Below are 22,614 nucleotides of genomic sequence, written 5' to 3' on the forward strand. Positions count from 1 at the left end.
GGACTAGACAAGGCTGCCCACTTTCTCCCTACCTTTTCAACATAGTACTTGAAGTATTAGCCAGAGCAATTCGACAACAAAAGGAGATCAAGGGGATACAAATTGGAAAAGAGGAAGTCAAAATATCACTTTTTGCAGATGATATGATAGTATATATAAGTGACCCTAAAAATTCTACCAGAGAACTCCTAAACCTGATAAACAGCTTCGGTGAAGTAGCTGGATATAAAATAAACTCAAACAAGTCAATGGCCTTTCTCTATACAAAGAATAAACAGGCTGAGAAAGAAATTAGGGAAACAACACCCTTCTCAATAGTCACAAATAATATAAAATATCTTGGCGTGACTCTAACTAAGGAGGTGAAAGATCTGTATGATAAAAACTTCAAATCTCTGAAGAAAGAAATTAAAGAAGATCTCAGAAGATGGAAAGATCTCCCATGCTCATGGATTGGCAGGATCAACATTGTAAAAATGGCTATCTTGCCAAAAGCAATCTACAGATTCAATGCAATCCCCATCAAAATTCCAACTCAATTCTTCAACGAATTGGAAGGAGCAATTTGCAAATTTGTCTGGAATAACAAAAAACCTAGGATAGCAAAAAGTCTTCTCAAGGATAAAAGAACTTCTGGCGGAATCACCATGCCAGACCTAAAGCTTTACTACAGAGCAATTGTGATAAAAACTGCATGGTACTGGTATAGAGACAGACAAGTAGACCAATGGAATAGAATTGAAGATCCAGAAATGAACCCACACACCTATGGTCACTTGATCTTCGACAAGGGAGCTAAAACCATCCAGTGGAAGAAAGACAGCATTTTCAACAATTGGTGCTGGCACAACTGGTTGTTATCGTGTAGAAGAATGCGAATCGATCCATACTTATCTCCTTGTACTAAGGTCAAATCTAAGTGGATCAAGGAACTTCACATAAAACCAGAGACACTGAAACTTATAGAGGAGAAAGTGGGGAAAAGCCTTGAAGATATGGGCACAGGGGAAAAATTCCTGAACAGAACAGCAATGGCTTGTGCTGTAAGATCGAGAATCGACAAATGGGACCTAATGAAACTCCAAAGTTTCTGCAAGGCAAAAGACACCGTCAATAAGACAAAAAGACCACCAACAGATTGGGAAAGGATCTTTACCTATCCTAAATCAGATAGGGGACTAATATCCAACATATATAAAGAACTCAAGAAGGTGGACTTCAGAAAATCAAATAACCCCATTAAAAAATGGGGCTCAGAACTGAACAAAGAATTCTCACCTGAGGAATACCGAATGGCAGAGAAGCACTTGAAAAAATGTTCAACATCCTTAATCATCAGGGAAATGCAAATCAAAACAACCCTGAGATTCCACCTCACACCAGTCAGAATGGCTAAGATCAAAAATTCAGGTGACAGCAGATGCTGGCGAGGATGTGGAGAAAGAGGAACACTCCTCCATTGTTGGTGGGAGTGCAGGCTTGTACAACCACTCTGGAAATCAGTCTGGCGGTTCCTCAGAAAACTGGACATAGTACTACCGGAGGATCCAGCAATACCTCTCCTGGGCATATATCCAGAAGATGCCCCAACAGGTAAGAAGGACACATGCTCCACTATGTTCATAGCAGCCTTATTTATAATAGCCAGAAGCTGGAAAGAACCTAGATGCCCCTCAACAGAGGAATGGATACAGAAAATGTGGTACATCTACACAATGGAGTACTACTCAGCTATTAAAAAGAATGAATTTATGAAATTCCTAGCCAAATGGATGGACCTGGAGGGCATCATCCTGAGTGAGGTAACACATTCACAAAGAAACTCACACAATATGTATTCACTGATAAGTGGATATTAGCCCCAAACCTAGGATACCCAAGATATAAGATATAATTTGCTAAACACATGAAACTCAAGGAGAATGAAGACTGAAGTGTGGACACTATGCCCCTCCTTAGATTTGGGAACAAAACACCCATGGAAGGAGTTACAGAGACGGAGTTTGGAGCTGAGATGAAAGGATGGACCATGTAGAGACTGCCATAGCCAGGGATCCACCCCATAATCAGCATCCAAACGCTGACACCATTGCATACACTAGCAAGATTTTATTGAAAGGACGCAGATGTAGCTGTCTCTTGTGAGACTATGCCGGGGCCCAGCAAACACAGAAGTGGATGCTCACAGTCAGCTAATGGATGGATCATAGGGCTCCCAATGGAGGAGCTAGAGAAAGTAGCCAAGGAGCTAAAGGGATCTGCAACCCTATAGGTGGAACAACATTATGAGCTAACCAGTACCCCGGAGCTCTTGACTCTAGCTGCATATATATCAAAAGATGGCCTAGTCGGCCATCACTGGAAAGAGAGGCCCATTGGACTTGCAAACTTTATATGCCCCAGTACAGGGGAATACCAGGGCCAAAAAGGGGGAGTGGGTGGGCAGGGGAGTGGGGGTGGGTGGATATGGGGGACTTTTGGTATAGCATTGGAAATGTAAATGAGTTAAATACCTAATAAAAAATGGAAAAAAAAAAGTATAAAAAAAAAAAAAAAAGAGATTTCTCTATTAGTTTTACCCATACAATTTATAAACCTTAGTGACTATACCAGGACTAGGGGACGTATGAAAAGGTTCTTCTTCTCCTTCTCTCTCTACAAAACCAGTTTCATATATAGAAATAAACTGCTTATATCCTGTATATTTAAGAGAAAAATGAAAGGCTTGGAGTGCTATAGATTTTTTTAGAGGGAATGGGAGGCTCACAAAAATACACTATGCTCAATATGTCATAACATCTAACATCACAGATTAATTTAAAAACCCTACACATTTGGAGTTGGAAGAACACTTCCAAACGACCTGGATTTGCTTTCTAGTGCCCACAAGGCAGCTCATAGTATCTGTGACTCCACTTCTGGGGCACCCAGTAACTTCCTCTGGCCTCCATAGACACCAGACATGTAAATTGAGTACAAAAATTCATGCAGGAACGAACTCACTAATATGCATAACATAATAATGTTTTTAAAACTTAAAGAAAATGTTAGTAGTGGCCTAAATTAATGCATGATTAAATGATTTTGTAAAGAGATAAAATACGTTAGCCCAGCAGAATCTGGTTGTATTTTTACCTTGCTTGCTTGTCATGCAAAACGTTAACGTTTCAGAGTTCAATTGCCCTAAAACTCAAAGCAACTGTCATTAAGTGTGTGGCGAGAGCTGCATGCTTAAAAATGTACGTGCAGAGAAACATCCACAGAAAGAGACGCGTTTTCAAACATGTGAGGTTGGTAACACTGAACTGTTTTCATCTTTCTTTTGTTGCTAACTGAAATTAATGAGTAGAAACCACAGAGTTCTCTTGAATAACAATGTCTTCCATATCTCCATGGTGCAAAATATGGAAAACTAACATAGCAAGAGACAGCAAATTGAAGTCATACATTCACGAGCTCATTCGCCTAATCACATAATGAGTCTTGGGTATGCAGGCCACATGCAACTATAAATAAGATGCAGGCCCTGTGAGGTGTTACAGTACGTGTTCCCAGCTTCAGTGTTTCATATGTAAAAATTTATGGTGTGCTTTCTTTTCTATCATGGATGGATCAGATGGATGAGGAATTGCGTACTGTCTAGCAAATGAGTAAAATGCCAGTGATGACCTCATCATGTTTGCAACTTTATTACTTTAAGCCTATCAACAGTCTGGCATAGTTGTTTCTTATTTATTTACCTATTCAATAGCTAGAAAGCATTAGCCTCTGGGGCAGGCAACAGTGGTAGACTTAAGAGACATGGGCATGACTGTCCTGAAGACTGGAGAGCTACAAAGGTAAAGACAGCCATGCTGTGTATGTGTGTGGTGGGGGTTGGGGGAGGGGTAATGGAAGCAGTGGGAAGGGCCCAGGGGGAAGGCATGCTTACAAAGAGAATGGATGGACTCCATAAGAATTAGGAAGACAGATCCAACTGTAATAGGAATAAGATGTTCTCCTGAGTGGCTCCTAGTTCACTATTGATTCATGTAGTCTTTAATTTGTGTGGCATCATATTGGGTGATGTGAGTATGCAGCCAACAAAGAAAATAAAAATTCAGGGCCATTGCCATGCACAGTAATCCAGGGAGGTATGTATGTCAATGTATGTGTCTAAATGGGGGCAGGGAAGATGGCTTAGTGGGTAAAGTTCAGCTTGCCAAGGAACCTGACGACCCGAGTTTTATTCTGATATCTCTATGGTAGGGGGAGAGAGCCTCTCCTACAAGTTGTCCTCCCTGCCCTGGCTGCCTAAGGTCACACTGGCTTATCCAAAAGAGTCTTTGAAGATTGCAAGCATTTATTCACACACTGTGAGACTTGATGGACTGTTCCCTAAGGTCAGTGCACTTGCACGTGAAGTCATTTAACATGGCAGAAGGAACTTGGGCCAGTACCCTCAATTTCCCCAGGAAGACGGTACATATTAGGAATAGTGTAAGATTTCTGACACAGTGACAGCAGTCGGAATTATGCAAAAATATAGGATGTGATGGTCACAGTCATAAATCTTTTCTGATATATGACCCATCCAATATGCAAATTACACGACACTTAAATCCTATCAAACGTTGGCATGAACAGAGACTTAGCCCCAGGAATAATACGGCTCTTTCATAACTGTGGAGAGACCACTTTCCACTCTATCCTCTGCCATAGCACAGAGAAGGCTCCACAGAAGTGCTACACATTGCAGAACTTAAAGGTTCTTATCTTGGCTTGCCAAGACTCTGGTAATACACTCCAGCTCAAGTTAGGTTTCCGCGTCTTCATCTCCCAAAGCAGATGCAATGGGAGTTTGCAGAATTCTGTAGACATAGTATAGCTCAGGCCTGTGGGTCAGAAACAGCATCTCTAACTTCCCTGCAGGCTTCCTCAAGACTCTAGTACCTCTAGGGAGCAGAATGTGGGGTTAGATCCCACATCAGAGCACACACAGGGATGGGGAAATCTGACTGGGGGCATCTTATCTAAGAGTGAGACATCTACATAGATTATAAGAGCTGAATTTCACTTGTCTGTTTTCAGAATATTGCTCAGTTTCCCTTAACCCAGTCTCCACCATCTGAAGAATAGAGTTAATAAAATGCACCTAGTAGAAGCTGAGACACTTATAGAGGTCCTAGGTTATACTCCCACTATTGAGGATCTCAGCATCCTGATTGTCCTTACTATGTGGCTCAGATAAAGCCAGCACTGGAGGGAAGGATGCCTTTGAGCATCACCCACCCCTCACTGCTGATTAGCCATTCCTTGCTGGCCTACTGGTACACTAGAGAGCCAGCATACAATTGAAAAGCATGGCAGATCTCAGTATGACAGTTCCTTCTTATTGTAGATGTTTCCAAAATCTGCCCCTATAATGATTCCCGTGGCAACAAGGGGCAATGGCCTCAGTAGACCGTTATTTTCTCTTTTTCAACCCAAGAATAGCATAGAGCTTCCAATAGGTACATGACTGACACACCCCATAGACCAGGGACCCTGAGTCAAGGAGATTCTGGAGGGGAAAGTCATTCATGGCCTCATCTCACCTGCCTCCTGCTATTTATGTATTTGTTTAATTAATTTATTTATTATTTTAGAGATAGCCAGAATTGGATAATCCCAAGTAAAAGAAACATTCGTTCCATAATACTCTGAATTGCTAGTTTCTAATAACTAGCTTTTTTAAGCAGTAGCTATATGTTTGGCAATGTACTGAGCATTGCTGTTTTATATTGTTTTGTGGTTTGTTTGGTTTTTGACCTTACCAAGTACAGGAGATCAGCACCACTTTTCCTATTTTATAGAAAAGAAACCTTGAGAATACAGAACAGAACAGAACACAGCAGTGCTCTGTAGGATATGAGCCACCATGGGAGGCTTCAGGATAGCCATCTTGAGAGCAATGTAAATGCAAACATTGATCTTTATGGTTATCTACTACTCTCAGTAATACTGGATGTCCTGAAGGCTGGAGAGATGGCTCAGAGGTTAAGGGAACTTGCAACCTTTTGTAGAAGACAGGACTCAATTCCTAGCACCTACCTGGAACTCACAACGGTCTGTAATTCTAATTTCAGGAGATCTTATGCCTTCTTCTGACCTTTGTGAGAACTGCATGCACATGATACACTTATACATACACAGTGAAAAAATTCATACACATAAAATAAGAAAAAATTAGTCTGCTGAAGAAAAAAAAAGATTAGACATCCTGCATAGTATTTAACTGACCAACCTGGGAGGAGTTGTCAATGACTACATTATAAATGGTGGTTATGGGTAAATGGAAGGTATCTACTCTGGCTTGGAAAGGCATTGGCTTTCTCCACATGAATCCACATAAAAATTTTTGGGGGATTTCTTTGTAGGACAAGTGTCTCAGGCACGGGCTTTAAATAGTCTTGCTTTCAGCTGGAAGTTGGGACCCTCAGGCATCTGAATCCAGATGGGGAATGACTTGGCTTCTGCCAGAGATTCCTCTGCTCCTGTGCAAAAGATGCCATCAGAACCCTTAAGATGAGCCTGGGCTCCACTGAGCTCCTATAACAAGTGGCTTTAGCATGTGTGTGTGCTAATATGCATTTGCACAGGTGGCAGAATTCTGCAGATGCTTGCTTTTAAGATAATTGGTTATAAGATTGTGAGGGAGGACCTTCGGCTTCACTGCTCAACACCATTGCTGCCAATGAATCCCCAAACAATGGACAGCTATCATTCAGAGAATTGGGTTTTCTTGTTCACTGTAAGAATTTAACAAAAGCAAATAAATAAACATCACAACATCTTTGCATTCGATGGACAGACTGACTCTTCGCCTAGTAGGCATCTGGAAATGAACTAGGTCACACAAGAGACTGTAACAGTACTGGGCTAAAAGCAGCCCTGCCTGTCGGCCAGCTGCAGACGGAGAAGGGGCATTTGGGCTCACAGGAAGACCACAAAGTGCACACATTCTAAGCCCTCTTCACACAGCCCTGTGTTGGATTATCATAACAAGGGAAGGGGAAAATGGACACATTTGATCTAGATTCCGTAAAGTCTGCGGAAATCACTAGACCTTATAAAAATGCACAGCTCTGCCAGGACAGCACAAGCCGCTGTGAATATGGGCCTTGTGGCCAGGCAGCTGCCTTCCCTCTATGCTCTTCCAGATTCTCAGCCATCCACGTTCTTTTCCAAGTTTCTTCTTGTTTGTATTCAGTCTTCCATGGTTGAAAAAAATCTGTTCTTAATAATATTAATAGTTAAGATTAAGATTATTTTAACCTCGAAATAGTGTATGTTTAACAAAACCACAGCACTTTCTAAGTGGAAAAAAAAAGGGCCCGTGCATTTTCAAAACAACGTAAGCAAGACATTCATTTTTAAAGGGGTCTTTGAAGATGATACATTTTTGTTTTGTGTCCATTGTCACGCAGTGATCGATACTTCTTAACTTGAGGATTCTGTGCTTTTACATAACAGCAAACTAATAGGAAGCAGATTGTCAAGTGAGGGGAAGGCAGATCGCTGCCAAAAGCCTATGACCTCACCCATCCAGGCCCTAAGTATTCTGTTGCAAAAGTCAAGACATTAATTCATTAAGGATTTCCTTAGCATCTCCTTCAGGAAACACTCTACCATTCCATTGTGATATTGGGCTTTCTGGGAACTTTTCTTTTCAGTCTGGCCAACAGTAATTAGCTTGGCCTGGATGAGTGAGTAATTAAAAACAGATAGTATATATGTTTTGATGGAGAATGGAGTGCTAATGCTAAAGAGGTTTTATGGGCCTAAATATTTTTCCCAGTCTCTTCTAATATCGAGTTTCTTTGGAATCCACCTATGTTAGGATGATGCTTGAATAAGGAAAAAAAGTCACACTCTCCACTCCATCTATAAACCATATCTATAGAAAGAAAATCACCGTTAGGAGCTTTTCTATCAGACTCAAGCACTCTGGCATAAATAAGATGACTTAAGCCATCAACTCCTCTCTCGATATCTGTGTTACCCCTGGTTTTCCCAGTCCTTCTACAGAAAATCAGGGACTGCTCCTCAGATGCTGATGTCATTCATACTAACCAGTTTCTTCAGAACAGAATTTACAAGAAAGTCAAACATGACAATATTTTGAACAGTATTCTCAGTACCACTATCCACATTGTGGTTGATATTCTAAATTACTTCCCCTCTTATGAGTGTGGGCTCATTATAAAACTACACATTATGTGGAAAGGTGGTCCTTAATCCAGGAGACATCTGCAATGAGTATTGAGCAAAGAGACAGGTGACAGAGCAAACCTTAGTCTTATGAAGTAATTAATACTGGGTATTAACCACAGGCCAAGCTTAAGTGTTACAGACAAAACACAGACTTTGTCCATAGTCTTCATGTTATTGGGTGATAAAAAGCAAGAAAGAATGTTTAAAGAAGGGAAAATTCCAAGAACTTATTTAGAGTTGATCATCAAAGCCCTGAAATGGAAAAACTCGGTGACAAGATAGATGACATTTCAGTAGAATCATGCAGTTGTCATAAATGTTTCTCCCTGGGAGAGAAGCTGAGCAAGGCAGCTTTCCAGCTGAGAAAGAGAAGCATGTCCAAAAGCCCAGGGGTGGGAGAGCATTCCTGGGTGTAACATAACATATGAGTGAGCAGTGTAGTTGATAGTCTGTGAGTGAAGACTGGTACCAATGACAGATTTTTGCTTGCCACAGTAAGAGGCCTCAAGGCAATACATAAAACCAACCACAGAAGGCCAGGAAATACAAAATCAATGCAAGAAATTATTTCCAATGACTCCCTTGATGCTCATTACATGCCCAATATCCAGATAAGATTCAAACATTGCAACTACTTTTTAAATTTTTCCTTGTATTTTAGCAGTGGACAGAAGTATGATCAACTTTACTGTGACGATGGCATAGCTTAGAAAAAGGCCTTGGCCACTCAGGAGCATGCCACTTTCCTGGTTCTTCAAGGAGAGGAGGTGAAGTAAGAGTCTTCTTGTTCAACTGGGGTATCGGACATTTAGTCATGTGTGAGGATGAGATGAATAACCCACTGATCACATCGATTACAAAGATGGCCTTGAGCGATGAGTGATGTGTTCATTGTAATGGTGAGAAGGATGCTGTTCTTACTAACATGTTTTTCAGTTATGTTTCGGCCTGGAAGGCTCCAGTCCATGAGATTCACATGTCTCCTAGGGATGCACACACCAACAGTCCCTGGCTCTGCACTAAACACATTGCAAAGAGCCAGATACCAGCTTTCTCCACAAGAAGCCTAAATACGTGCAGACTTTCAGGTACAGTAGGAGTTCTTGAACATTTCCAGGTGCATGCAATGAGGTGATGGGCCCTGTGTTATAGATTAGGATAGGGGTCTCTGAGAGGAGGTCATAGGAGCAGATGATCATGAAACTGAAAACACAGGACATGTACATGGGTTCCAGGTAAAATGAGAGGAAGACAGCTTCCTGGCAAAAGAATAGCATGTGCAAATGGTCTAGGTCAGAGAGAACACTGGGGTTGGCTTTTACGATCTCTATGGCTGTGACCCAGACAGAGACAGAAAGTAGGGCCCAATGAAGAAGGGCCGTGTTTTCAAAGATCAGACTGCAGTGAGTTACTACAGACACCAGAAGCATAGACTTTAGGCTCCCCTAAAGTCTGAGCTTGTTTATTCTACTGTGCTTTAAATCCTTTGATCTGTTAGTTGGATTAAAAACAGCCCAGGTGCAGCTTGGTGGCATCTTTCCAACAAAATCTTTCTCAGAAGTAGACAGAAATGGCTTTCTAATTAGGTTTCTTGATGGTCCCACCCTATAAGGTACAAGGGCAGTGCTGTCCACTGGTTCCTTCCATACTTGGACTACTACGAGAAATCCACCAACAGGAGGTAAATATGAACCTGTCTTGCCCAAAGGAAGATATAGGTAAGTGATGCTTAACTGGCTGTCTGAGATAGGACCAGACTGTTCTAGGTTCTCCACCCTGGCTTCATCCTGGGCCATCTCGTGTTTGATCACTTCTGAACAGAAATCAATAACAAGTTCAGTAGCTATTCCCAATGCTTCAGGTGCTTTGATTACAAATAATAGAAATTGATTTGCAAACATGTTCTTGCTTGCCTGAATTTACTACTGCCTCTGCTCACTCTTTCTTTGCTCCAAACAAGAGAGAATTTTCCCCGAGGAGCTGGCATTGAGCGATGTGTTTAGCTTGGACATCTGACAGGAGTGCATATCACCAGCAGAGTAAGGTTGGAAGGAACCTCGGTGGCCATATTGTTCACAAGTTAAATCTGAAAGACCATGAAGGCAGGAAAACACAAAGCCAGGTTGTCCCCCTGCCCCTTGTAAATAGAAGCAGGTTATGAGGCCAAGAGAGCTGACAAATTCTTGTCTGTGCTATCTCTGAGACAAAGCCTCACAGGGATCATTTGATTTTGCCATATCAATTCTTACAGACTAGGAATAAGAGAATTAAATCATACACAAGGAGAAAAATCCTGGAACCACAAGAGACATGAAGCTGGCAGCTGATAGCAAACCACAGGCTGATTCTCTCTGGGATTATTTTAATTGTTCTTCACGCTGGTAATAGGAGGAATGTGTTCATTTTAGTCTACACGACGTCAGAGCATGGGAATCAGTTCTGAGAAGTTAATTCACCCAAATTTCTGAGCCATGTTGGGGGACTAGCAATACAGATATCGTTTCTTTTCCAAAAATATCTTAGTCCTTATTAGGTACAAAGGTGAAAGGCCCTGACCACCTACACAACAGGTATCGTATGTAGGGGGATGGGAATGGCCAGGAAATCTGGAGGCAGGGAGAGGATTGGGGGAAACATCAGTTGGGGTCAGAACAAGCTATACCCTACTCTAAATTATTTTATATTGTAGGCTGCGTATTACCCTAGGAAATTTTTTTACAAGTAGGTTTTTTTTTTTTCTTTTTGAGTCCACTCCAAGGGAGAAGGATAAGAGGATAAGGGTAGCCCTCGAGTGGACCACGACACTACATTATCTGGTAGGCACCACGCATGCAGTTCAGACTTATCAACTATCCCAAGGAATAGAAATGGAGCCACACTGTAAGTTTGTTAGAGAGACAAAAACACAGAGCATACAGGAGCAACTAGACACAAGAGCTTAATGAACATACAAGATGGGCAAATGGGTGTAACTCCCTCATCTGAACCTCTAAAGGTGATGGCCACCTAACACCGTGATAGCTCCACACCACTTCTGATACCTGGTGTGTGCTGCCTCGGGAGTCTAGGACTCCCTAACACGGAGAGGTTACCCTGCTGACACAGGCCTGCCTGCCCTCCTGTTGGCTGGGTGGACTTGGCCATGAGCTACCATTTCCTGTTCCTGACCCACTTCCTGTACCTAACTGGATCAGCCTTTTCACTTTGGATTCTGTAACCTTGCACTCAAACCTGACACTAGCACACTCTGTCACTGGTCTGGTTCTTTTCTTTATCTATATGGACTTTTTCCCAGTCCACCTTTGAAGCCTCTGGAACTCTGCTATAGCCACTTTAAGTTATAGTTATTCTGTAATACTCTCTCTCTCTCTCTCTCTCTCTCTCTCTCTCTCTCTCTCTCTTAAAAGGTTAGGTGGCCATCACTTTTAGAGGTTCAGATGAGGGAGTTACACCCATTTGCCCATCTTGTATGTTCATTAAGCTCTTGTGTCTAGTTGTCCTGACATGACTAAAATTAACTCTCATTCCACCCCTCTCTCTCTCTCTCTCTCTCTCTCTCTCTCTCTCTCTCTTAAAAGGAGAGAGAGAGAGGTGGAATGAGAGTTAATTTTAGTAAATCAACTTGGAAGAAAAGAGTATGCTACACCTTAGCCAAGCTACAAGGTGTGCAGATTCTATGACAAATGGCTGTCATTAAACTCCCTAAGCTTTGTGACCTTATCACTAATCAATAAACTCTGGTATTATGGGAAAGCACAAGTGTGTGCTTGCATTCCAGAATTCATGACAATAGGGATAAAAGATCCGGGATTTGCTGGCAGTTAGGTAGAAGAACTGAGGTTTAGATACACCAAGTCATTCAGATCCAGGCATTTGCTCTCGTTCACACCTCTCTGTTAAGGAATTCACAGCCCTAGCTGATCTGTTTCTATAACAGGGTCTTTTCTGAGCCATACCTGGTGGAATAAATGCCAAGCAGCCTGGGCTACAGAGATGTGCTCAGAAATGTAAACCCACCCACATAAACACCAAATTAGTGCCTATAGTGTTTGAATTGTGATAGCATAATATATAAAGCCAGGGCTTGGAGACCAGGTTTTAACAGATTGCTGGTGAGGTGGGTATAAGTTGGGATGTGGGGGGCGGGGGGGGGGGATGGGAGGACTGGTCTGGAGAGAAGAGGAAAATACAACAAAGGTTTGAGAAAAAAAAACATAGAGGCAGAACAGCTTTAGACACAGCCAATAGAGGGGTTGCTGCTCTTGATAGCTTCCTATCCTGAGTAGGTAGGTCTGATCCTTAAAGCAGTGTTTCTAATACATTATAACAGATTCTATGCATTCTGGGGATCCTAGAACCCTATAGGCCGTACTTCTGAGAGATGATATACAAACACAGAGTTGACTTTTGGTTATCTCTAGTAATTAAGGAAAATACAAAAAATTGAATAATAACTTTACCTGCTTGGCTTTCTAGTAGAGACAGATATAATTTCCATAGTTGTATTTCCTAAAGGAACTCATCTAACACCTTGCTGTAAACATAAGGAGACATAGCTCAGGAGCTGTATGGATGATTCAGCGGTTAAGAGCACTGGCTGCTCTTGCAGAAGACCTGGGTTTGATTCCCAGCTTGCAACTGCCTGTGATACTATCTCCAAGGGATATAATTTCCTCTTCTGACCTCTATGGGTACCAGATACACATAAGTGTTAGGCAATCATTCATAAATATAAAAATAAATAAATATGTCTTTGAAAATGATAGCCCAAAGCAGAGGATTCAACACTGCCATTATTAGAAGGGGTCACACAGTCACTTCAAACACCACTTGGTCTCTGCAGTGCTGAGACAAGGTAACACAGTGCTTCCGTGCCTCTCTTAGTATTCTGAAGATAGCTAGGGCATGGAGGTTTCATGTTCCCAATACTACAAAATCAAATCACAGTGGCTATGCATGTATGTGTTTGTAAATAAAGAGTCCACAGAAACATATGAGTAGATTATAATCCCCACAACTTTAAAATGGGGTACCATGATGAATAATAGCACACACATATATGATAATGACTTGGGCAACGTCATTGTTTTGGATTTCTAGAGACAAATTTCTCTGCCTGACTCTAGGACTTCTCTGCCCTTTTTCCTATACCACATTTCATTCTGGTCTGACTTCTTCCTACTGTGTGAGATTCAGGCCATTTCATCCTTGGGTGGCACTGTGATTCAAACAGGCCTGTCTATAACAGGTTGTTTTAGATGCTGGAAGAAAAAGGACCATAAGGATAATGAAAGTCTGTGGATAGAAGAAGCTGTCACTGTCAGAATCCAGAGTCAGTATAAGAATTAATGCAAAAGGAGTCAAGAAGCAAATCAAAATAACAAGACTGATCCCTGAATGCAGCCATACCTCAGGAAAGAACTGCAAAGACATGGCTCTAAGAACCAACATTTTCCATGTCCCTTTGAGTTGGAAATTGACATGACATCAGAGTGTTGAATGACTCCATTCTGCAGGTAACCAGGGCTTAATGGTCTCATCCATTTCTGTCTAGCAGAGACAGAGGCTGGCCTTTCACTATCAACAGGTGCAACTTATAGAACCCCAAACTCATAAACAACAATAAACCGATGAAAACCAAAAGGCTCATTCATTTTCAGCTCTAAGCTTTTCTGGCATTGACTATCACCCATATAGAGCTTATATCCTTTCTCAAGTTAAGTTTATACAATTGACGCATTGTTTTATAACATCAGCTTCAAGGGAAAAACAAACCAGGCTCTGAAACACAAACAAACAAAATCCCAACAATGATAACAACAAAAAGGATTTAAAAGAGGAATCTAGTACTAAATAAAGGAGGATGATATTTGGGCGGTTATAAGTGATTCCCTAACTCAGGAACACACACCATCATCTATTCCAAAAAAAAAAAAAAAACAAACCAAAAACCAAAAAACAAAACCCACATATATAATAATTATAGTAGTAATCTGTTTTGATGGAAATAAAGTACTGTAATATTTATTGCCTGTGCCAGAGTTCTAATGACTGTGGGGCCAGAAGTGAAGTGTCACAGCATGCTCCACATGTTTTTACCACGGTTTCTAAAGGCTCTGGAGGCTATTAAATTTAATGAACCCATCTGCTCTGAAATAGAGGTCCCAACATAATCAGCTTCCTCCATGCCAAGCAATGCAGATGGCAATCTATGTACCACGACTCAGCAGGATGCTTCTCCTTACGTGTGTCTCTCTGTCCCAATGATCACAACTTCTTTGATATGCACTGGTTTCTTGGGAAAATACTGTAAATTCCATTTCCAACCTCCAACAACTTTCTTATGATGGCTTTGACACCCCCTGAGTAATTGCTTCTAGGCAGTAAGAAGTTGTAGCTTAAAGCAATCACCCAAATGACTCCTCAATGGCCAAGGTGCTATTCCTAGATGGGAAACTGAAACAAATGTGCAATTGATCAAACCCAAGGCATTTTCTGCAAGTTGGACTTAGTGGGGGGTGAGGAGGAGGGATACAGGTCTAATTTGCCAACGCAAGTAAATAGGTTTGGAGTTCCTGCAGATTGCCTACTGAATTGCATTGCCAGCAAATGGGAGAGACTGGGGGCAGGGGGAGGGGGCTGGGTAATGAATTCTCATTATTTTAGATGGTCACATTCCCACTGTTTTTGGAAGATTTCTTTGCTTTCCTTCTGTGTGTCGCCAAGCTCAGTGCAAACTACCCTGGTGGGGGTTATCAGGGTGTGGATGCTTCCTGGGTTTGATGCTGCCTCTGCCCTACAGGGCAAGTTGGGTAGCTTTCCTGAGCTGATTAAGACTCAACTGCAAAGCGCAAGTGATTGCTTACGAAATGGAACAAATTCCACTCATAATGATTTTTCGCTCTGCACCTCCAAGATAATGGCTGTGCATGACTCGTGTGAAGATGAGAAGCCGGTGAATTCCAGAATTCTGGTGTTTGCTGTTTTGCCAATTAATACATGAGATCTTATTAGATTAAACATAATTAATGTTGTTAACATTCATTCATTTATTTGGTCTTCATCGGGAAAGCAAATTGAATGGAGCAGCTACAGCAGACACTGAATATTTAATCAGACCGGTAGCAAAAAGCCAGGAGGACGAGTCATGAAAAGAGCTTTGCCGTTCTGATACTAGAGTCAGGCTTGGTAAATACAACCAAGGGCCTTAAGTGCTAGAATCCAAAGCCAGGCTCTGTTAATGGTTCGGCACTTCCCTGACCATGTCTGGACTTAGGATATCATGAGTCTACCTGTAAGGAATAAGAAAAGAGGGAACTTCATGCACTGGTTATTGTGAACCATTCTGCCAACTGTTAAGTCAATTACATAATTATCTTTGTTAAAGCTGGGTTCAGTTACAAGCCTGGTGGGTCAAGCGAACAGAATTCCTTACACCTTAACTGCTAAAGTCAGGTAATTAGGGAGAAAGAAGATCTAAGATCGTTTTAAAGAAACCTGAGAGATCAAGTGCTCAGATTTTCTAGATAATTAACAAATGCTAACTTCCTGTGGCCCTGGTGGAAATAATATAAAAACAACAGAGGCATGGGTTTTCTGCTTCCAGAGTGAAAACCCTTCTCACATCAGAGCATAATGAAAGGGACCAGGACGGTGGAAGCACATGGAGAGAGAAAAGCTATGAAGAATGAGCACAGTCTCCTTAGACTGAAAGTGTGTAGCAAAAGACATGGCTGGATTTCCTTCTGGCAGTGTCTTCTGTCAAACAAGAACACCGAGCCTGAGCAGCCGCTGTGGTTGGCAGCATTCTGAACTGGTCCCCAAGACTTCTGCCTCTAACAAATGCATCCCTGTAAAAATCCCTGGCCCTTGAGAATGTACAGGAAAGGATGGAATTACCACAATCAGATCACTAAACTATTGCCTTCGAGTTCATGTAAAGGAGGCTAGCCTGGTGCACCTAACCTAATGGGAGAAGCCATTAAGGGAAGGTTGAGCAGGAAAGAGAAATTCTGCTGGTCTGGAAGTGAGTAAGCTTCTGTAACTGTGGCAATGTGTTAAGCAACAGTAGGTAGCCTCTGGGTGTGGTCTCCAGACAGCAAGAAAACAGGACCCCAGTCCTACAGCTGCAAGCAAAGGAATTCTGCTTAAAACGTGACAACTGACCCATCCCAGGAAATAACTCTGAGCTATATATAGCACAGTCATCAATTAGCTGTGGTCTTGTGTGCTCCAGAATAGAGGGTCACCCATAGGAGCCACAAGACTGTGCACTGTACAGTTGTAAACAGTTAAGTGTGTATCTATTTTTACTTGGCCATGGGGAACTATCATAGATATCTGATGCTCAGCTGTAGAAGTAAAGAAAGAAGGATGAAGGGAAGGCAGGAAGAGAAGGAAATTGAGAGAGAATAGGTAACAGACCCATCCTGCAGAGTACTTAACTCTTAGAGCCAATTGGAGAAGGTAGGCTTCATTTCTATCTTATAAGTGAAATTGGTTAGGGGGCAGAGCTAATGTGGACTTAAACACATACGTGTATAACACTCAGGCTGACGTTTTAACACCACATTGTTAGTTCAAGATCTAAGTTAGACTTTTCACATGTGTAAATATATTTTAAAGTTTTATGCCAACAACCCCACTGGAGTTTACACACATTAAGAAGGGGTTGTTTTGCCTATCACTGTGGCAAGTGCTCATTACTGCAAACTGAGTTACATAAGGCCAACGCTGACACTGGATTGTCCTGGATGGATAGGGTGGGACAAAATGTCACTCAACAGATCATAGTCTATCACTGTTGTATGTTGTTCTGAGTTGCAAACTGTCCCAGGTTCAATCAACAAGAGAACCTTAATACTAGCTGTATACTTCAATCATGTTGTTGTTTTTAGTATTTTCTTATTTTCTGATATAAAATACGTATTGAGAAGAGAAAGGTACCTTAACTACCCAAGCCTTGGAATCAGCAACTTCTCTTAGGAATCCTGTTTCATTTTCCTGGGAGAGAATCTGGCTCCTGGAGGAGTTCATTGCTATGTAGCTTCCAGTGAGTCTAGACTCTCAGTGAACATAGTTGGAATTGCATCCTGCAGCTTTTGACTCAGTCTAACCCCATAGGCACCTGCCTTGCTTGAAGTGCTTCCATGTGTTCACTTCCAACATCCTCCCAGCATAGCCTAAGAATTGCTTACGGCTACATATGATGCCAAGAAAATTCAAATTTGTTTCACTCTTCTCCCTAGATTATAAGGTAGTATCAAACATTTTATTCAAAAATTTAATAATAAATGGCTACCATATCAAAGATTAATTCGAAAGGCTAGTTATGTTTTCTTTTCCCTATTTAATGGGTAAATTTGCTATTTAATGACGGTAGAGTTCTTTTTCCTTTCAACTTGTTGGCACTCTGTTTAAGTTTTCTTCATTTTACTCCTATAATTTTCACATACAAACAAACAAACAAACAAACAAACAAATGCAATACAATTTTTTGTTTGTTTGGCTTAGATTTTTTGTTTTATATTTGAGCTGGCCAGATGGCTCAGCATGAAAATGTATTATTTCCAAGCATGATGGCCCAAGTTTGGTCCCCAGGACCCACATGCTAATAAGAACCAACTCCTGCAAGTTGTCCTCTGACCTCCACACATGTTCAATGTTACATGTACCCCTAAACACACACACACACACACAAATATAACAATTTTTAAAGTCAAAACTAGGTCAAGGATACAGCTTAATAGGTAAAGTGCATGAAGACCCGAGTTCAGTTTGCTAGAAACCACACAAACCACACAGAGTAGTGCATGTCTGCAACCCAAGTGCCTCTACAATAGATGGGGCAGAAAAAGGAAAATCCCTGGACTTACAGGCTTGCTAGACAGGAGTATGTGGAGGCAAAGGACAAAGGACCCACACTCAAATAAGCTGAAAGGGTCAAGACTGTACTTGATGTTCCAACTTGTTTTCTGAGCTCCTCCACATGTGTGTTATGGCATGTACATACTTACACTCTCTCTATCTTTGTCTCTCTGTCTCTTTTCTCCCTGTCTCTCTCTCTGTTGTTGTCTTTCTCTGTCTCTCTTGTGTGTGTGTGTTTCCTTCTGTCACCCACACACATCCACACAGAATACAGACATGCAAAGATACACAAAACAGAAATCAAAACTATGTAAAAAGGGACGTGTCTGGCATTTGCTACAGTTAACCAATTCTGTGGACTTCTGGTTTTCCTTGGCTATGTACATTTCTGTTTGCACAAGAATGTCTTCTCATGCAGTGTCTGTCCCACACAGCATGTCACCTGGAAGACTCATTCTCATATTCTGCTGACTTTCCCTAGCAGTATATCTTGCTTCTGCATAAACATCCTATGCTGAGCAGCAGAGACCACCCTCACGCTCACTGCTAATAGTCTATGACTCACACAATCAATCTTTACATGTTTGGGGAGTTAGACGATTTCCAACCTGTGGAAATCACACACAGTTCTAATGAACAAATGTCTCCATGGGCTTCTGTACTGATGGAGAGTTATCTTCAAGGATAATTGCAAATATAACTTCTGGAGCAAAAGGCAAATGAAGAGCACCTCCTCCTGCATAGAAACTGCCTCATTCTGCATTTGTATAGTGATCTATGAAGTCCTGCCTTGCTAGCAACCTCATCGGGACAGTGCATGGCTAAGCTTCCAGTTCAAACACTCTGCTGTTGAGAAATGGCATCTCATTATAGCTTAATTTGCCTTTTCTTACTATGGGTAAAGGTGTGTATTTTCCCATATTAAACTCCATTTTATTATATTTGAGGCTCGCCTATGTCGTCTGCTACTTCTTTTGGAGGTGAGAGGTTTCCTCAGTCTTTTGAAATGTTTTATTACATTATTTATTTGTTTATTTTTGTGCATGAGCATGGGTTCACTTGCCAGAGTGCCATGAGTGAAGATCAGAGAATAAGCCATGATGGTCAGTTCTTTTTACCTTGTGGATCCTGGGCATCAAAGTCAGGCCATCAGGTTTGATGGCAAGAGCCTTTACCTGCCGAGAAAACTTTCTCTGTCTTTTTAATTTATGGCCTTGCTCTGCTAAGATGAGAGCATACACTAAGTGCCCATGTGTCATCAGACTGTTTATTGACCTCTCTGATCTATTAATCTGTTTAGGTTCAAGTGTCATATGTTTATCTCTAGATTCTTGTCCTGTACTTTTACACGAGGAATGAAAACAACTAGTTGCCCCGGATGTCTGGAGTTTGCACGACAAACTGGAGTGCTTTGGTTCTGTAGCGCCAGCTAGACACCTGCTTCTCCTTTCCTCTTAGTTCTTCTGTCTCACTTAACCACAAGAAAGAAGAAATGGCACCATGATTGCTGTACTCGTTGTCACTATTATTAATGTGATGTCAGCTCAAATGGCACCTTAGCTATTTTGTGTCTACAGTTCAGAACTGAACCAAGATCCAGCTCCCAAACTGACAAAAGGCCAGTGGCACCAGCAACCAAGAAGTGCTTCCAGCCCCACACCCTCATCTCCGGGTGACTATCCTTGAGGTTCTACATCCTTTCTAAGCCAGGACATTACGTGAAGGCTGGGGTGGGATGAACTATTGTGGTGAGCTGGATGTGTCAGGATGTCCCCAGTTTGGCTCTCATGTGTTGTTATTGTCCTATGTGCATCTGCCGCTGCCAGAAATATAGCAACAAGAAGAACAGGAGAGCCCAGAGAGAGGAAAGTAGGCCCAAGACAGCCATGGAGACAACTACAGAATACAGCTGTGTCTGTGCATTTGTGATGAATGAGATGCAAATCTCTAGAACGCTGATGGCTGAACAGTCCCCCGAGAACATTTACAATCAATAAATGAAACACGCCACTCCCATCAGACTCAGTATCACTGTGAAAAATCACACTAAAATTACGCAAAAACACAGCCGTGGAATGATTCCTGGGTGACTGGCAAAGTCCCTCCTTTTAAGCACACATGAGAATCCAACTTTTCAGGACCTCATGACCAGAGTTCACATGACCATGCTTACAGAACTCCCATATAAGCACTTTTTTTTTTTTTTTTTTTTTGGCTTGTCTATGGAAGGGAAATGTAATTGCATCTGCTATGGTGGGCCCCATTTGTTATTAGAGTGAGCTTCAGTCACATCTTCATTGGAGACCTAATGATCCATCAGGAGGACTGGGCCTCACACATGGCAGGGGCCGAATCCATCAGCATGCTTTTCATCACTGTATCATGCAGGAATGTGATCATATGTGGGCTATCAGGAAACCACAAACAAGAAGGAAATGTGGTTGACGATTTCAGAGGAGCAGGTCCTATTCATGGTCATCTTCAATACGGCCTTTGCCTGTTTCGATGAACAATAGAAATTGTACCTACAACCTTGGAGAGTGTCACTCAAGTCCATAACTGATGGAGAATGATATGAAACCCTTGCCCTGAAGCATAAGGACAAACCCAGCCTCTCCCGCAGAATTCCCATAGACTCACGGTGCTGTCAATGTACGCTTCGGTCCACACCACATCATGCTCCTGGTCAATGACTTTAGGTCGGCTAAGCACATGGAGGTATTCCATGACATTTTCCTGCACATCAGCCAAGGTGGAGATCTGGGTGAAAAATCCTGCCAAAAGAAGGACGAGGCTTAGAAATGCACAGGGAGCATGCATCAAGCAACACACATTGGCCAGAGCCCAAACTTCCTGCTTTGTCATTGTGAAGTGTTGGATCTCATCCCTCCCTCTTGAAGGGAGCTTTATCTTCACAGACAAGAGTATAGTCAGCAAAAGGAATAGAACTTAAATTCACCCTCACAGAAACAGTTGACTAGTTATAGTCAAAAAACAAAGCTAGGTCACAGGCTTTATGATGGACCTGGGAATCAGAGTCCTCATTTCAGGCAATTCTACAGTCTTTTTCTGTCCCAGTTTAGTGAACATATTTCCAAGGAGAAAACTATAAATCACAAAATTAAAAGAGATGCCATTATTATAGTATTAATATTAGTATTCATTAATTTACTAAAAAGCGCCAAAATGTTTGCTAACTCCTTTCTTCTTTGATTTGTCTTCTTTTGTTTTTTGAGATAAGCTTGTTATTGTTTGCTGTGGCTCTCTCTGTTTGGTTTTGAATTTTTTTTTCAAAGTAGTTTTCCTGCTTCAGCCTCCTGGGTGTTGAACTAGGATGGCTCTCCTTTATTCTTAATATACACAGGAGGACTATAATTGTACAACAATAACTTGACTGAAGTGTACTAAAGTGGCCATGTTCTACCAGCACTGAGTGCAAGTTACAGGAAAGAGCACAGGCTGTGGGTTTCTTGCTTTCACTTGTTCCTTCAATGTCTCTTGGTTTGTATCCATTACTTCCAGTGTATATAAGGTTTTGCCTTGTGTATACTTGAGGCTAACATCGCAGAACCTACTTTGTTGTGACAGCCATGGTTTTCATGAAAAAAAAGTGTTCTAAGCAATCAATAATTCTACAGGCAAAGTTGCCTGTTTGACCTGGAGTTAAAGGCATTGATAACCCTCATCAACTTGTAGTCTGCTGGGCTTTGTTGTATTGTAGGAGGTTTATAAGGGAAGCAAGCACTGGGCACAGGCTTGGCTTCCCTGGAGGAATCCATTTGCTCAAATTTGTGTGGAAAGCTTTCTTAGTGGAATGAACAGGATGGGCAAGACACTATTCCAGACTATAAAGAGAGGAGGAAAAAAAGCACAAAACAGCACAGTCACTACTAAGCTAAGACATAAAGGGGTAGCTGATCACATCTGGCTACCCTGAGCCAGGGTTTCTGGAGCTGAACACTGAAGGATAAGAAGGGAATTAGTGGGGGACAGGTAATTGCAGAGTGTGTCTGACAAAGTCAAGGGTACAAGGGAAGCGTCTAGATTACGAGAATCAGGCCACTTCTGAGAAGTGAAGACGGCTCAGAATGGCCCCAATTAAAGAGTTCAACAGAGAGCAGAAATGCCTCAAGGAGATGGGCCCAGCAGAACATAGGCAAGAGTTGAGACCTTGTCCCACAGCAGGTGGTTATGGAAGGACTTTAAGCGGGAGGACATAGAAGGTGACGCTGCTGCTTCTTGTCACTAAGTAAGGATCCATTCCTATTTACCAAATGAATCAGAAATGGCTTAAAGAGACTCTAAAGCCAGATCTGTTGCAGTATGTGCACAGAAATTACTGACTTTCCTTAGGTCTAAACCAAGCACTCAGTAGGGAAACCCAGCCCTTCTACTGTTTAGGAAGGGCTGGACCCACCAAGAACATTTCCACACAAAAGCCAGCTGGTTTGAATTTGGTGTGCCAGTCCCAAACAGGTTGGGACCATGTGGCTTCGGGGTTGCTGATGACAG

General features: G+C 41.8%; 1 protein-coding gene across 5 annotated transcripts in view; it reads right to left on the reverse strand.

Moving 5' to 3' along the window:
• The window catches only part of Cacna2d3 (calcium channel, voltage-dependent, alpha2/delta subunit 3), an 817,833-nt gene that overhangs the window by 244,819 nt on the left and 550,400 nt on the right, over positions 1 to 22,614 (reverse strand). For all 5 annotated transcript variants that reach the window (XR_001781093.2, NM_009785.1, XM_011244938.3 and 2 more), the window contains one exon: positions 20,743 to 20,876. Coding sequence is in view for 4 of the 5 variants with exons in the window: in NM_009785.1 (NP_033915.1) it covers positions 20,743 to 20,876 (134 nt within the window). In the remaining variant the exon portion in view is untranslated. The remainder of the gene's footprint in view (positions 1 to 20,742; positions 20,877 to 22,614) is intronic.

Source organism: Mus musculus, chromosome 14 (genome assembly GCF_000001635.26).
Source record: "Mus musculus strain C57BL/6J chromosome 14, GRCm38.p6 C57BL/6J".
NCBI lineage: Eukaryota > Metazoa > Chordata > Mammalia > Rodentia > Muridae > Mus > Mus musculus.